This window comes from Daucus carota, chromosome 1, assembly GCF_001625215.2.
Source record: "Daucus carota subsp. sativus chromosome 1, DH1 v3.0, whole genome shotgun sequence".
Lineage (NCBI taxonomy): Eukaryota > Viridiplantae > Streptophyta > Magnoliopsida > Apiales > Apiaceae > Daucus > Daucus carota.
The window spans coordinates 36,199,599-36,216,232 of record NC_030381.2 but is presented as its reverse complement, the minus strand read 5'-3'; the positions used below and the strand labels follow the sequence as shown (position 1 = coordinate 36,216,232).

Below are 16,634 nucleotides of genomic sequence, written 5' to 3'. Positions count from 1 at the left end.
TTCTGCTTAGTATACTGCCGTGCAATGCCGATCAACAAATGAACTGCTCAGCAGGACCGAGTTCGTAAACGTAATTACTCCCTCCATCCCATTGAATTATATACAATCAAACAAATATATAGAAATTAGTGGATGTAATAGTACTTATATTATTAAAAGTTATTATTTTTGGAATATACAAAAATGGAAGGAATATTCGAAAATAAAAATCATAATTAAGAATCAAACTGCTTCTGAGTTTGGTCATCCATAACAGTATTGTGAGTAATTGAAAAATAGCAATATTTTTCGCTCCAATTTATTGGTGCAGAATTATTTCCTGACAAACAAGGTTCAAGACTTCAAGCTTGCACGTTTTCTGACAAACTGGAAATTAAAGAATAACCATTTTGATGATCTGTTGACGGTAATAATTGTAAAAGAAATAAATATTGACAAGCCGAGCAATATATAGACAAGTTAAGCCATAACAGCAACCAATGCGGCCTTGAGCCTGTTTGCCTGGTTTTAATAAGCGAAACCGACTTGGTTAAACTTTTTTAATCAACTTACTTTAATTTTATGAATTTTTTTAAGTAAAATTCAATTTTAATTATTAATATAAATAACTTATCAAATTTATATTTATTATTATATTTTTAATAATTCACAAATTATTACTCTTATAATATAAAATTACTCAAACAGACAGCGGTTGTGAGCAGCTCAAGCTCAAACTCATTTTAATAAGACCGACCCTGCTCCAGCTTATATACATGCTCGAGCTTATATACAAGCAGAAGTTGAACAAGATTTCATACCCGTTTAATTACACGAACTGGCAGCTTGAGCTCGAACTCATGTAATAAGACCCGGCCTTGCTCGAGCTTGTATACGAGCAGAACTTGAACAAGATTTCACACCCGTTTAATTACACAAGCTCGCTAAACTCAACTCCTGAAATTAAACGAATCAAGTTCGTGTAGAAATTTAGTCTGTATTAAGTATAGTTCATGCTCATTTAGCGGCTCGACTTAACTCGTAAATTAAACGAGTCAAATTCAAGATGAAATTTGGCTCAATTAAGTTAAACAAGACGACTCGCCCTACCCGATTTATGTCCAACTAATCCAACTTGAAACTCGGCTTGACCCGAATTAGAGCCCCCATGTGGATCACTTGTCGCATCAAGTTGCTATAAATTATAAATCATTATTTTAAATACACTAAAACGATTTACTAAAACGGGTTTACAGACGGGCTCCTTGTCAATTGGCATTGCTTTGAAGAGAGAACTATTATTATTGATTGACACTTGACAGAGAACTACTTACTGTGGTATTTGATAAATAACTGAAAAGCGTAAATTGAAATATATTTCATCGGAGTAAGCTATTACAAATTTTTATTGGATCAAATTTCTAGGACCATCTCACCTTAGACACTGATTCCTCAAGCTCCCTCAAACAATACATACAGTATATAACTGACAGATCTATACATGCAACTTTATGTACATCACTAAACTTTTTACACTGTACAACAAGTAGTTTGCTCACAGAATAATATTTATCCCCTTGCTGCGAAACAATCTAAATATATATATACATAGATGAGATTGTTTAACTTACCGCAAGCTTATCTCCAAGCTCTTTTCTGTACACTTGAATCAAGCTGCTACCATCAACCACTTGAAGCTTGTCATTCAACAAGTTCTTGTATTGCTGATCTCTGTCTTCCAAGTTGCGCATTAGATCAACCTGGGATAAAACATGCCAAAGGATACAATCAATTTCCAATACAAATTAATGGAGCAAATTCAATATATTGGTTCAGAACACAAATTTGTAGTTCACTATATGAAACTTGTATTAGTGTCTTAGTGGGTAACTCCGTAATATGAACAGAACCACGACCTAATCAATTGACACAAGTTATGGGAGTAATGGAGCAGGAAAATGATATTGGTTTAGAACACAAGTTTGTAGTTCATTACATAAAAACTACTTGTATTAGTGTCTTAGTGGGCAACTCCGTAACATGAACAGTAATAGACGGTTGCAAGTAAGTTTGGCTCCCAATAGTCCCACCCGTGATAGAACATAACACAACTATATGCTCTACAGTACGTATTTCCGTAGATTCACATGCAAACATGGTACAACTCATTTAAACTACGATAATCTGGCTGTAATGACTGGCAGCTACAATTTACTAGTTCCCTTCAGAAATGACCTTTTTGTAAATAAAAAAAAACACACCAAGCAATTGGGTGCAAAATGATGCCTCGGCTTGAAACTAAAACTAATATATGACAAAGATACCTGGATCGGTCAATTACTATTTGAACATCATTTCTTTACCTGCTTCTGAAATAGGTCAAATTCATCAGAGCTTAAGGACCCATCACTATTGGCATCCAAGACTTGCATCATCTCCCCGGCATCTTCCCCTTGGGCACCCAGCTCCTCCATTACCTCCGTTAATTCCTCAATACTGATTTTACCATCTCCATTCTTGTCTAGAAGACGAAATACTCGATGTCTTTGATCACCCTCAAGAGCTTTCTGGTTTGTGGAAGGAAAATCTTTCAGACGCAATGCTGCAACTTCAGCTGCAGCCATCATTATAGCCTTAAGACGCTTTGCCTGCAGACAAGAACATTAAAAAGAAATTACCTAACGGGCAATGACCAATATCTGCAAAAACAGGAGAAAGCTGTATGAAGAAGCTCATACTCTCACTCTCACTGTATACATCTACATATTATGTCTTGCATATATTTAGCAGGGGTGGGCTTAATTTGGTGATATGTCAAATGCATTTCAAGAAAGCCCATCTAATACACAATTTATTTGTTCCTATCATCAAGAGAGAAGATCAAGTTCAATTTCTCACAATACGAGAAATACTTGATGATAATTTATTTTCAATAGAGAATAAATTACCTTAATATCAAAATTGAATTATATATATAAAATAAAGTAAAAATAATATATAATTATAATTTAATTTAATAAAATATTTTACAAATCTACTCGTGCATTGCACATAAGCTAAGTATATAAAATTCATAAATGTAAACCTTCTAACATTATTTATCCACAGTTCGCCCTTGCTAAATGCCTAACTTTCCTTTAACATATCACTTGCTGCATTTTATATAGAGCAAAACTACAAAATTTGATACAAGAAAATTTCAATTAGGTTGAAGTGGCTATGCAATGTCAAGGATATAAAGTTTGTTACCTCCTCCGGATTAGTGAGGCCACCCTTGTACAATGCGTGAGATGCTATACCACCAGCTGCCAGCATGTCCATCTCTACAGTCCGTATCTGTATCTCCATTGGTGGTATAATTTTTCCATTATCACTAAGATCTACTGCCATGTGTAAACTTTTGTATCCATTTTCTTTAGGCCTTGAAATGTAGTCTTTGTATCTGTTAGGCATTTCTTTCCACAAAGATTGGATCACTTCACGTGCCCTAAAGCACGCTCTCTCACCTCCTTCTGTTGAAATAAATTCCGATGATGGTTTTAATATGACTCGTAGTCCTAAGACGTCGTTTACCTCTTCAGGTTTACGACCATCTTTCAACAGTTTCTTCATAGTACTATACCGACTTTTATAGCGGCCTGCAACTGATATTTCTTCTACCATCTTTGCTAATATAGGATCAGATTTAAGTGACTGAAACAACTGTTCCTTGTATGTATCTAGAAGAGGCTTGCCTTCTGTTTCATGATCCCTTAACCAGGTTGTAACATACAGATAAGAATTAGGAAACAAATACTGAAATGATAGGTCCTCCAACTGCAAGGATAAAACATGGGTTCCGATAGCATGAGCTAAAGGAGCATGTATCTTCATTATCTCAATAGATACAACTTGCTGCTGATACCTTGGCAGGTAAGCCAAATTTCTCATCATATCAAGCTTGAGAGCAAGGTCCAGAATCAATGCCCTGAAGTCATAGTATGTAAGGCAGAACTTTCTTAATGCAGAAGCAGTGTCGTCATCGAGTACTTCAACTTTCGAAGAAATATTCTTCACTCGCAAACTTTCATGCAACAGATGAGCAGCACCGGTACTGATCTCCTTTCTCACTTCTTGCATAGATATCGCTCTTGCATCAAAAACTTCTCTCAGTATACCAGCTGAAATAACTTCTACATCCATCTGTGCACGAATTCACTATTGTTATTCAGAGCTGTTACTGAACAAATAGGAAAACAGAAAAGGACACATGATATTCCAGATGTTTAGAACTTCTAACCAAGAAGAATCAACCAGCAACGTAAACATCAGATATGGACCAAAAAAGTACAACTAATATTATATCTACAAATATTTAAACCTCCCAAAGAAAATGCATAATCACATTGGACCAGTACGTATGTGATAGTTAAATGTCAAATTGTAAGCTGAAGTGCCGAACTTTATACAGAAAAGTAAACTTGTAGTATTGCTTGTCCTTCCATTTGAAGCTAGGACTGCAATTATCTTGAGCCGCTCATGTGTTCATCTAGTTTTTAACGAGCCTAGCCTGAACAGAATTTATGACTAGACTCATAAATGAGCAAAGCATCAAACATGGTGAACTTCGGCAGGAAAAAAGGGTGATTGGGCAAATATTGTGTGATAACTGAAGAGGTTCCTTAAGAAAATAAGTAGGACTTGAAGCATTCGCACCCCAAATTTGTAGGACTGACCTTCAGTTTCTACTCTCTTCTTTATATTTGTATGAATGGCACGGATGAAAGAAGTGAAATTTCAGATCTAATTTCACCTAAATTCATTCCTTCCAACAAAGCAAAGCATAAGTATATACTTTATCCGAAACATTTACTTCATATTTACATCTTAACTAACATCATATTCAAACTCTTTAGTCTTTCAATATTCATCTGTTGTCACATCCATTATTGATTATTCATACATATAAATATCAATATTAAAATATCGAGCAAAGCTCGTAAACACCTTGCAAACATAGCATACTCTTTTTGAGCCGAGCTAATGTAGCACAAGGGTTAAGAAAAGGTTAAAAAGAAGATATAAAATCTTATCTCTGCCTAGAAACAATAGGATATCCTCAGATACTTATGTATTACACACACGAGGATTGTTGCAAGTCTCCCTCCCATAACCCCCTCACCCCACCCACTCCCCCCAATCTGTGATCTATTAGAAAAAAAAAGAAGACAAATAGCGTGCTTTCATTTCATATAGAAACTAATTTGGCACAAAGAACAAAACTGATTATTTTTCATAACAGGACTAGTGAATTTGTAGCTTTGTACTCCTATGAAGATGATCTCTAGTGCTATGATCATGAATTTAAATACTGTAACCAGTTGATTTGTAGCTGGTTTGTAGATATTGTAGGTTTGATAGTTAACATCATTACATGACCGTTAGACACACACACAGGAGTGTTCTCAAATTACAAACTAATGTAAATTAAAATTTAAGAAATGAGAACTCATCACAGCCCTCCAACAGTTTAAGTGATTTGTATTCTTATGCCAGGTGACTTGTATTCTTGTAACACGTAATTTGAGTACATTTGAACTGCCGATTTGGAGTAACGCAAGAGAGGTGTTCACTTGGATGGAATGGAATGGAATGAGGGGAGAATGGAATGAAAAATTATATAAAGTTTTATGGAGAAAGAAGAAAGTATGAGATATTAGTGACTAAATATAAATGAGTTTGGATTTCATATGATAAAGATTGTAAGGAAACATGATGTAGAAATGGAATGAGCATTCCTTCCAAAACATGTGGATTAGAATTCTTGTTAAAATAGTAGGAACGGAATGATTGAAGGAATAAAAATTATAGACATAATCTAATCAACACCATGTCAGAGTACAAAATTTATTCCATTCTCCCTCCATTTCATTCCATTCAAGTGAACACAACCTAGGAACCATAATATATCCCAAGGCACCGCTTACAGTACACTATCAAATCACTAGTTTCTTAAAGCAAGTCCAACAATGTCCCAACTCCTAGCATGTTCCTAACTAACATAATAAAAAATTGCTTTATCCGAGTTTTTGCTTTTAATTTTTCAACTAAGCTCAAGTACATACATATACTGATATACATACACTCAATCACACTAGTAATAGACTAATAGTACATGAATGAGCAAAAAGGGATGAAAAAATAAAAGGGGCCAAACAAAACCTGAAGATCGGCAAGAATAAGAGCAACAGACAAGGCCCTAGACAGAGGAGACCTTCCATCAGGTGACATAGGCAAGGCCTGTAATATAGGTATGCTCAACTTAAGTGTCTTGAACAACAATCTGGAGGAGCATGTAGACAAGACACTCATGTCCATCCTCTCAGTCAGTTCATTAAAGGCCCCCACTAATTCTACAACCATTTTCCCTCCTGGCTGTTCTAAAGTGGCCGGAACCGGCGCCGGAAGTCCAATTGCACAGGCTCTGACGGCGGGGAGGCGGCGGCGGAAGTGGGGTTTGCGCAAGATTCGATCTTGGAGGAGATGGAGAGGTGGGTTGGGGTTAGTTTTGGGAATGGAGTGGAGGGGACGGTCGGAGAGATGGGTGAGTTCCATGTTTGAGGGGAGGAAGAAGTGGCCGGCGGGGAGTGATTAAAGTGTTTGTTTGGATTGGTAAAGAAGGGAGGGTACTGTTGTGTGGTGTGGGTAAGGAGAGGACACGTGGTCGGATTTTGCAATAAAGTTTATTGCATCATTTTTAGTTAATACTTTTTAGTTAGTAAATTCTTATTAATCTTTTTATACATTTAAAATTAATGAATTTTTCTGGAGTTAAATGCAATGTGTGTACCTAAAGTATGCCTCTTGTGCAAGGTGTGTACCTAAAGTTTCGATTAAGCAAAATGTGTACCTAAACTATACGTAATGGTGCAATGTGTGTGCTTCTGTGAAGTGTGGTTAACAGACGTTAAGTGTGTCTTCTTTCCCCTTCATTTTCTCCCTCCATAAAGCACATACTTGCTCTCTCAAACACTATACATGCATAGTCATTAGCTCCAATTTCACCAACCCATACCAAGGCCTCATCAAACACTACCTTGCACTTCTGTGATGTAGCTTTTATGTATATACACCCTTGACTATCTAAGAACTTTGTAAACCAAGAAAGTTGAGTTTCGAGTGACTCTGGGGTATAATCTTGTCTGATATGTTCTGTACAAAGAATTCATGCTCTATAGCCGTGGAACCAGCAACTGCAAAATTTACACCACTTGACTTATCAGCAGTTGTGTTACGATAAGGTGGTTATAAATATGGTAAAGATAACAATTTAGATACAAAGTCGATCACGAGGCATTTGTCAGAATATCTGTTGGTGGGATGCTGAAAGAATGTTTTGCCATAAGGAGGGTTGTGTTGCCAGTGTCACAGAGGGAGTCTCCAAATGCATATATTTTTCCAAATGACCGCGTACAATTCATTTGGCCATGAGCGGAAGAAGATAGTGTGAGAATGTTGATGATGGTTATTTTGAAGGCAAAACTCATGATGTGTAAGCTTTGTTAATGAAAGCTCTTGATCAATTAAATTTTGCCTAGAATGCAAGAGATCTGAACACTATGAACTTGTAATTCTTTTAAATTCTTGGTACACTGGACTGGTAGAAAATAAGAATGTCTTTAATTTTAAGACTTCCTGAAAATATAAAAATTGTATTTTCATATAAATTTATGTTATTATAAATCATAAATAATAAATTATATAAAAGTAATATTATTTATATTTATGTAAAAAATAATAAAAAAATATTATATTGAATAATCTATTTTTACAAATAATATTACATTGTATATGTGATTGTTTACGTTAATTAATATGATTTTTTTTGACAAATAAGGCTTATAACCTTACAAATGAGTATTTGTTCTAAGATTAATTTATAAACAAATTTTAAATTATAAATTGTGAAAGAAAACTACATAAGTTAAGTTTTAATGGTTTTGAATATTAAATTCTTATTAGATATTTACATAATTTTTTATACAAAAATCAAAGATTTTAAGATAAATAGATAAATAAATAATTTATTTAATCAAATTAAGTACTATATTTAATATATACAGTGTTTTATCAAATTTGGACCCCTTAAAATTTGAGTCCCGGCTCAAATGCTCCACTTGCACATGTTAATAGGCTACTTTACTTTTCGAAATGTTTATTGTAATTGAGGTATAAATACGTTCAGATTCTTTCAATTCGTTGCCTCCTAAACTATTGATTTTTAAAAGAAATGTATTTCTTTGAGCACAAAATTAAAAAATTAATTTAATTTGAGCACAACTAAACAATATGAAAACAATTGAGTAAATTAATCTAAACCAAGGATAATTGGGAATTTGGCATGCGACCATGTCTTAAGAATAGAGAACAGTCTTCGAACAACACACAAGCACATCGAGGTAAATTATGACTACAGTAGAACCTTTTAAATCAAAAACTCCTCTGCACAGCCATGCATGAACCCACATGGATAATACATTTTCATCCAAGCAAAAAATGAAGACCGCGGCTAGGAAAGAGGGAGCAAGTATGTGCTTTATGGAGGGAAAGAACACAGACTTAACGCCTGTTAGCCACACTTCACAGCAGCACACACATTGCACCATTATGTATAGTTTAGGTACACATTTTGCTTAATTGAAACTTTAGGTACACACCTTGCACAAGAGACATACTTTAGGTAGACACATTGCACTTTACTCATTTTTCTGCTACACCCATTTTTCTTTCTTTTTTTCATTATTTTATACGTATGTTTGAACCTTCATGTCCAAATCATATGGAAACAAATGAATGAGATGGAGGGAACATATATTTTCGAATCTGAAAATGAAAATGAGAATTACTGTTTATTAAGTTCAACCGACGAATAAGGAATCTTTAAATTTTCAACACACAAGGGTCTTCTAAAGAGTCCTTAAATTCTGAGTCGGTTATTTTGATGTGTTAAAGAAATGTACGAAAACAGATAAAACCCAGAGTTTGAGAAGAAAAATCATTTTAAAATTCTTTATCTTATCAAATCAAATTTATTCAAACAATATGAGATTATATGTCTGTATTTATGTGCGCACATTTAAGAATAATCTAATCGTAATCAATTTTTGATAATTTTTTAAGATTTATATTCCCTCCGTCCCAATCATATTTTTGCGATAATTTTTGAAAACCTTTTTTTTATAAATAAGCTTATATGTTTAAAAAAATATAAGATTCTATCTTATGTGAATTTAATTTAAAATTTTAACCTTTAAACTAACATGATAAAGCATTACAAGTAAATAATTTATCTGAAATATTCATAAATTATTTGTCATTTAATTTTAGTCAGAGAAAAAAAAGTTAAAATGACACTCAATATTTCTATTAGGTTCCACGAAACCCACTGTATACCCAATCACACACAAAAACTCCCTCTTAAACCCTACACTCAGCTCCCCATTTTTCATCACCATTTGCAGCACCCCTCCATGAACACCCAATAACACCTTGAAATACACACACAAACACAACATCAACTCACCCATTTCTTGAAAATGTCAGCAGCATCAAGAGGCCTAATATCTCGCTTAAGATCTCTCACACTCTCCCCAAAGTCTACACCTTTATACACCGCTACAACATCAAGAACAGCAACTTTTACACCGACCCAGTTGAGATTTTTCAGCTCCGAGACTTTAATTGATGATACCCACGAAAGATCTGGAGTGATAGAGCTGAAGCAAGGTGTTATGAAGCCTAATTCAAGAAGAACAGGCTTGATTGCGGTGAAATGTGGGATGAGTGCGCTTTGGGATAAATGGGGTAAAAGGGTTCCAATTAGTGTTCTTTGGGTTGATGATAATATTGTATCTCAGGTTAAAACCCCGGAAAAAGAAGGCATCACTGCCCTCCAGGTGCGATCATGTTTGTATATGTGTTTGTGTGTGGGGGGGATATATGTAATGTTATTTGATTAGGGTACTTGTTGGGGTTTTGTTTTTTGTGTTTTGCGGGTTTGGTGTGAATTTTATGAAAATGGTCTTGCTTGCTTGAAGTTTTGATTTTTACCGGAGAGTGTTAGACCCTTTATATCTTAGTCTTAGAAGAGGTTGTGAAATTGCCAAAATTCGATGAGAGGCCTTTTATGTTACACGGGATTTGCATAGTCGGTATGAGTATCGGTCTTCTTTAGGTGATTTATGTGTATAGCTTTTCTGGATACATTTTGTATATTTACGGATGTTTTTATGTCACTTATAAATATTGGGAATTCCTATCTCCTCCTATTACATGATACACATTCTGAAGATTGATATAGAATCTGGTACTGTGGTTGAATTGTGGTATTTGAGCCTTAATTGATTATATTGTAGTATTTTCTGAATTATCTCTTTATTAGATGGGTGCTGGGTACCTGTTGAAATATCTGTTTTTTTTTTGGTGGTGTGGTGTTAGTTAGATTGGTTGCGGGCATAAAAAGGAAAAACATCTGACTAAGCCAGAAGTGGGACATTTTAGAGCTCAGGGGGTCCCCATGAAGAGAAAACTTAAGGAGTTTCCGGTGACGGGTGATGCGCTTCTCCCACTCGGTACATCATTAGGCGTTCGCCATTTCATACCTGGTCAGTATGTTGACGTGACTGGAATTACAAGAGGAAAGGGTTTTCAGGTGAGTATATGCTCTTTTCTAGTCGATTAATTTATTTTGGTTTTTCATTCGATATGCCCGAAAATAGATAAATTTGAACTTTTATAATCATCAATATCTGTATGCAAAATATAGTAATATACTACAGTGATTTGTAAGATCAGATCTCATCCAGACACAAATATGTCTGCTTACCATGTCCTTGTCTGGGAATGTTAGAATGAAATTATTTGGTTAAAAATGGAGTGTTGTGCTTTACTTATTACCTTTTTGCCATGCTCTTATTCTCTCAGACATCAATTATTTTCTCAACACACTTTAACTTATAATCTCACTCTCGCCCTCCCTCCCTTGTGCCTTCACTTTTAATAATGTTCACTCAGAGGAAGTGAATTATAACCAATGCATACTAAAAATGTTGCAAATACTACTAAGTTTTCCTTCTTGTGATTAGATTTTAAGTTTCTGCCATAATTCTTTGGCTATCAGGAAAGCAGTACATAATTTGGCAATATACTGATTGTTTTGTATGTAGGGTGGCATGAAAAGATGGGGTTTTAAAGGAATGCCTGCTTCTCACGGTGCGTCATTATCACATAGAAGTATTGGTTCTACTGGTCAGAGGGACGCTCCTGGAAAGGTGTGTGGGGACTTTTCCTGAGATGCATAATAAGTTCATTTATGCTTTTTTTTTAAATTTTTGTTTACGTTATGTTCTATAGTATCTCTTGCTGTAAAATGCCTGTCAAAATCAATTTGTATAGTTTGTTTATACACGCGTCATGGTTTTATTAATTATTCTAATGATTTTTGTTGGTTCTCTCATTTTCACACTTCTTTTTTTACTATATAAAACTAAGCTAGATGACATTGTTTTATTTATCCCTTTTTTTTGGAATTAGATATAGGGACTTAACTACTTGAGAAATGACATCACACTGCCTCAAGTGTGCTTGCTAGTTCTAAACTTTCAAGATTGGTAGCACAACATCTGGTAAAGATGACAACTTTAGAAATGTCTGAGATTATGTTTTATAACAAAGTAAATAAAGTAGGTTAGGAGATGGCATACTTTTTTTATTGATCACATTCACACAAAACAATCATTTGTGGGGACATGGTAGGATGTTGATGAGTATATGCTTTTTGGTTCCCATAGAAGGTAATTTTCTGTGTAAACTCAGTATGACTTGAAAGCTTGCTTCCAGCTTGAATGTAAAGTTACGGTTGGACAATTCATCTTTGATTAAAACAGGGCATCATGAAAACAGACAATTAGTAACATGATATCTTGTATGAATAGAAAATATGTAATTTACAGAGTTTAGGATCAGAGAGAGCTCAACGAAGAGTAGAGAAGAAAGAAGAGAGATGTTGGCATCACTGATGTTAAGATTCATTTTTTTTTTCCCTTAAAATAATGTGAAAACTTTGATCAGCGCAGAAATAAGCAGGTTGAAAATTCTGTATAACCTAAATATAACGCGCTGTGCTGGACGTCCCTTGTCAATGCATGACAATAATTAGTACTAGCCTAAATGCATAGAAGTTTGTCTGAACAAGAAAAAGGAAGAATTCTGTGTATATTGACTAAATAATGTTATGTCTGAATATGCATAGAGGTGCATGAGAAGTAAGCAGTTAAGCACTTATTTGGAAATTTACCCTGCTCATACCAATTCTAGCACAAAAATGTATGCGGGAGGGGTTGAAACATAATCTACCAATCGTTTTTTTTTTTCTAGATTGAAATATTTCTGCCTGATGCAGTGACAGTCTAATAGCATTCTTCAGATTTACTTGTTTATTGATGAATCTGTTACAATTGTAATTTTGCCATATTCTGCTTGAGAAGTTGCGATTTTTGACTACTATATAGCAGGGAACTATCCCCCGGGGAACAATTCTCTTGTGGAAAAGGTCACATCTGATATTCTGACATTTTAGGGGAAGGTTTTCTAGAGTTATTATACTGCAGGATTGAAGTATAAAATGCCAATTTTAGTCGAACCAAATCTTTGTGTGTAGAAGAATGGAGAGTTGTGCAGAAAGTAGATGATTAATGCCTCTGAAGACTTCAATATTTTTAATTGAGCAAACGTGTCATTAAAAATTTCGTTATCGTTGTTTGCCGTGAATAAATGTATTATTTACTTCGACTTGATACCAAAATGTGTACCTTTTGCTCTGGAGTTCCTTAGGAAGATAAATGCCTAACCTTTATATAGTGGAAATAGTAGATATTGTGTTGCAAATAATTTCTGTGATTTTTACAGGTATTTAAAGGCAAAAAGATGCCTGGGCGCATGGGTGGAAAGCAAAGAACAGTAAAAAATGTATGGGTGTATAAAATAGAACCTGCAAGGAATTTGATCTATGTGAGAGGCCAAGTATGATTTTCCAACTTTTTCTTTTTTGTTTTCTGTAACTGTCTAGTTGTGGATGTAAAGCAGGAAACTGGTTTTTTTAACTGTCTGATTTTCGGATGGTACATTTTGGTCATTAAGAGCATCTCCAACAGGCTTTGGAAGAAAGTGAACAGAATTGGAGAGAAGTGAATATTATATTCACAAAAATAAGTTAAGAGCACCTAGATATTTTTTAAAAGAGAGGAGAGAGAAGAGGTTCTTTAGTTTTTAAAGAGCTTCTGCGTGCCTATTGGAGCAGTAATTTTGGACATCTTTAAATTTAAAGTTAAAGACCTTGTTTGAAGAACCTATTGGAAATGCTCTTAAGTCAACAAAGTGATTGTAGGTCTATATGAATTTTTTTTTATCATCTGGGACTGGGGCTTCAATATCCATTGTTGATTTGGATGTTTAGAAGCCCCGCGGGCCTTTAGAATAGGTGACATATATATCTAAAATTACAAAATTTAAGTTTGCATGTTGGAACTCATGTCTTAATCCAAAGGTACCTCTGCTTATATGTTTGAAATTTTGTAAAACGATCTGCTAATGATGTATTGACATTACTTTTCTGCAGGTTCCAGGTGCTACAGGAAACTTTGTGTTTATTAAAGATGCAGTGTACAAGAAAACAGATGCATCTTTGCTTCCATTTCCTACATATCTCGCTCCTGAAGATGAGGACCCAGCGACGGTAGAACCTCTAATAGCTGATCTTGGGGATGTTGATCCATTTATGGCAGCAGACTAGCTGAGAGATCTAATCCGCCTCAAAATCATTAAGGATCAGTTTATGCCGATGACCTTGGTTAAAAGTACTCGTGATAATATTTTTCTTCGACTTTTACCCCTCCGGATTCTGTCCATGGAGTAGTCATAGAGTTCACTTCTACAGCCAAATTAGCAACTTAGTTATGTAATTTGTCATGTATTCCATTTTTGAAGCTCAAACAGACTGGAATTGTTTTTGGAGCCAATGTGGTCTTTAAAATAAATGTTGAAACAATTGATCTTGGGCAAGGAACTGCAAGAATTATTGCTTGGAAATGTTTAGTCAACATTTATTGATATCCATACCTTCATTCAAGTGAGCACCAAATTTTCAGGTTATACTTTGGGGGCAAGTGAAGCTCATGCCAGTGTCCTGGAAAACTGTATAAATAATTTATACTCTTCACTAATCACTAAGACTTATAATGTTCAATAGTCCACTACTTCAGTGCCAAGATATCATTTACAAGATAGAGATTATATTTTCTTTGTAATGTAGTTTGTTTAATTTGCTGCGTAATTCTAAAAATACACTAATGTGCAAAGCCTAGGACAAATGGAGCTCCAGTTCCTTGGAGCCACTGGTCTCCTTGAAGAAACGGGCCAGCAGTGTATGGTTGAGCCTCATTCTTGTCAGTAATAACTTTGTAGCCTCTCCAGTTGACCCTTTGTGTAGTACCTGAGCCTGGACCGCGGTTCGCGTACTCTCTGTAAAACAATGTATCGAGTGCAAAGCTCCCTTGCCATGGCATCCATCCAGCTGGTTGTATGAAGTCAGCTAGAGTTGATTCCATGATCAGTGTCATGGAGTATTGTTTCCAGGGCCTTCCCAGGAAAGTTTGGATCTGGAATCTCTGCGGGAAGAGTTTTTGCTCAGGGACAATACGACAGTTCTGAATGACTATGCCTGTTGGTTCGCGCTTGTCTGTTCTCCCCTGTGCAGTAATTGTATTTTTCTGGCTTGGACCTGGCATTCTGACGATGATCAGACAGTTCTGAATAACAACGGCTCCGTCACCAAATATGAAATCCACGGTGCCTGAAATGACACAGTTGCGGTAGAACTGGCGATGCGTTTGCGTGTACAAGGTATCTTGGTATCCATCAATTCTGCAGTTATAAAATGCAGACATATCTGATTGACTTCTGAGCGCCACTGCCTGATGTCCATCAGGGCCTGCTGTGTTCTGGAATCCCATACTCTTAGCCACGAATCCCGCCCCAACTGCAGCTGCAAGAAATGACCATCTGGTTAGTACATTTTAACTTTCCTTTTCAATACAATGATTATGCATACATAGATGTAGACTTGCCAAATGTTGCACTCTGCATTGTTGAAATTCCTTTGGCATTGCTCTTATTGCCTGTGACCATCGTCTTGCGCGGTCCATCTCCATACATATACACATTCACTTGATCCTTGGTAACAGTTACATATTCATTATAAGTCCCTGCTTTCACATATATCACAAATCTCCCTTGGTGGTTCTTTGGATATGCAGCAAGAGCCTCATTGATGGTCTTGTACTGACCACTTCCGTCTTGTGCCACAACTGCATTGGGTGTCCGGCCCGCGTAATCACTGGCCAACAATTTCCTATCTGCAGACGAAAGCCATGAAGGATAACCGGCCTTATCACCCTCCAATCCCTCAAGCTGGCGTCTAGTAGGTTCAGTCTTGTTCACAGAAACGTTAAAGGACTTAAAAATATCCTGCATTGTTGAAACAATAGCCAATGCATTGCTTGTCAATTGTGTGGCATTCATGAGTCCATTCGACATTGTTTCATTCAGCTCACGGGAATTAGCACATCCATCAATGCAAGTCTGATGATACGCAATGGCTGCACTCAGCCAGTTCCTCAACTCGGCCTCTCTGTCTCTCATTTTATGCAAATCGGTATTTCCAACAGAAGACAATGAGTTCTCCAGCTCATCAGAAGCAAAGTTCAACAAGCTCTGGCAATCATCAACAGCCATCTTTTCCTGAGGCCCCTTGACAGATTTTCCAATAATGCCTGATCTGTCTAAGGCCAATTTAACTTCTTTAAGGGTAGAGTCTAAAGCAGCCTGAATGAATTCCTTAGGACTTGCAGTCTGATTATTAACCAGAATTCCCAAGCTATTAACACAAGCCTCCTTGTAATCCGTGGAATGGCACACCGATGCCACGGGCTTTGAGGTATAGGCCAGAGGATCACTCTTTGATTCCGCTTTTGTTGATGATGATTTCTTGTGCACAACATCACTGCTGAGAAGGCCTATGACTGCACCGACCACCGCGACACCGGCCACTGCAAAAAGAACCAGCTTGTTCATCAAGACTATCCTAACTTTTCGAAAGATTTGGCTGTAATATGATCAAGGAGGATGGTGCTCCCATGGGGATGATTTCAAAAGGGGCTTGATGAAATGTTGAAAATTAGACATGCATGCATGCTAATGCTTATTAATAATCTTAATATGAGTGCACGTCCTTCAAACAAGAATTCACCATTAATATAAACTGAGGTTGGTATTAAACCGTTACACCTTAATTCTTTAGTGCACGTTTAATGTTATCTTATGTTACATTTGCATAAAATTAATATGAAAAACACAATTAATTAAAAGATATATGTCTCAAAGTTAAAACAATACAGTTTAGGTTACATTTTCAGAAATATAATTTAATGACCACCTATGACTATAAACAGCTATTTGCAGTAAGTTTTATGCTATATATTTGCAAATATTTATGGACCACTATAAAATTGCATATAAATTTAACAAGTTCATCCGGAACTAAATTATTATGTCGTTTTAGT

The 16,634-nt window shown here is 35.8% G+C and overlaps 3 protein-coding genes across 3 annotated transcripts; 1 reads left to right on the top strand and 2 right to left on the bottom strand.

The window, feature by feature from the left end:
• Nucleotides 1-1,329: 1,329 nt before the first annotated feature.
• LOC108205487 (probable GTP diphosphokinase CRSH, chloroplastic) lies at nt 1,330-6,678 on the bottom strand. Its single transcript, XM_017375468.2, has 4 exons — nt 6,181-6,678; nt 3,229-4,161; nt 2,343-2,627; nt 1,330-1,739 (listed from the first exon to the last, which is right to left on the bottom strand). Exons 1-4 carry the CDS (start codon nt 6,571-6,573, stop codon nt 1,602-1,604), a joined length of 1,749 nt encoding a protein of 582 aa, XP_017230957.1. The 5' UTR covers nt 6,574-6,678; the 3' UTR covers nt 1,330-1,601.
• A 2,732-nt stretch (nt 6,679-9,410) lies between these two features.
• LOC108205345 (large ribosomal subunit protein uL3m) lies at nt 9,411-14,138 on the top strand. Its single transcript, XM_017375270.2, has 5 exons — nt 9,411-9,914; nt 10,460-10,669; nt 11,184-11,288; nt 12,925-13,038; nt 13,634-14,138. The coding sequence occupies exons 1-5, from the start codon at nt 9,555-9,557 to the stop codon at nt 13,805-13,807; spliced, it is 963 nt and encodes a 320-aa protein (XP_017230759.1). The 5' UTR covers nt 9,411-9,554; the 3' UTR covers nt 13,808-14,138.
• Nucleotides 14,139-14,235: 97 nt separating this feature from the next.
• LOC108205347 (pectinesterase) lies at nt 14,236-16,146 on the bottom strand. The gene is made up of 2 exons (XM_017375271.2): nt 15,141-16,146; nt 14,236-15,058 (listed from the first exon to the last, which is right to left on the bottom strand). Exons 1-2 carry the CDS (start codon nt 16,144-16,146, stop codon nt 14,361-14,363), a joined length of 1,704 nt encoding a protein of 567 aa, XP_017230760.1. The 3' UTR covers nt 14,236-14,360.
• Between the last annotated feature and the right edge of the window lie 488 nt (nt 16,147-16,634).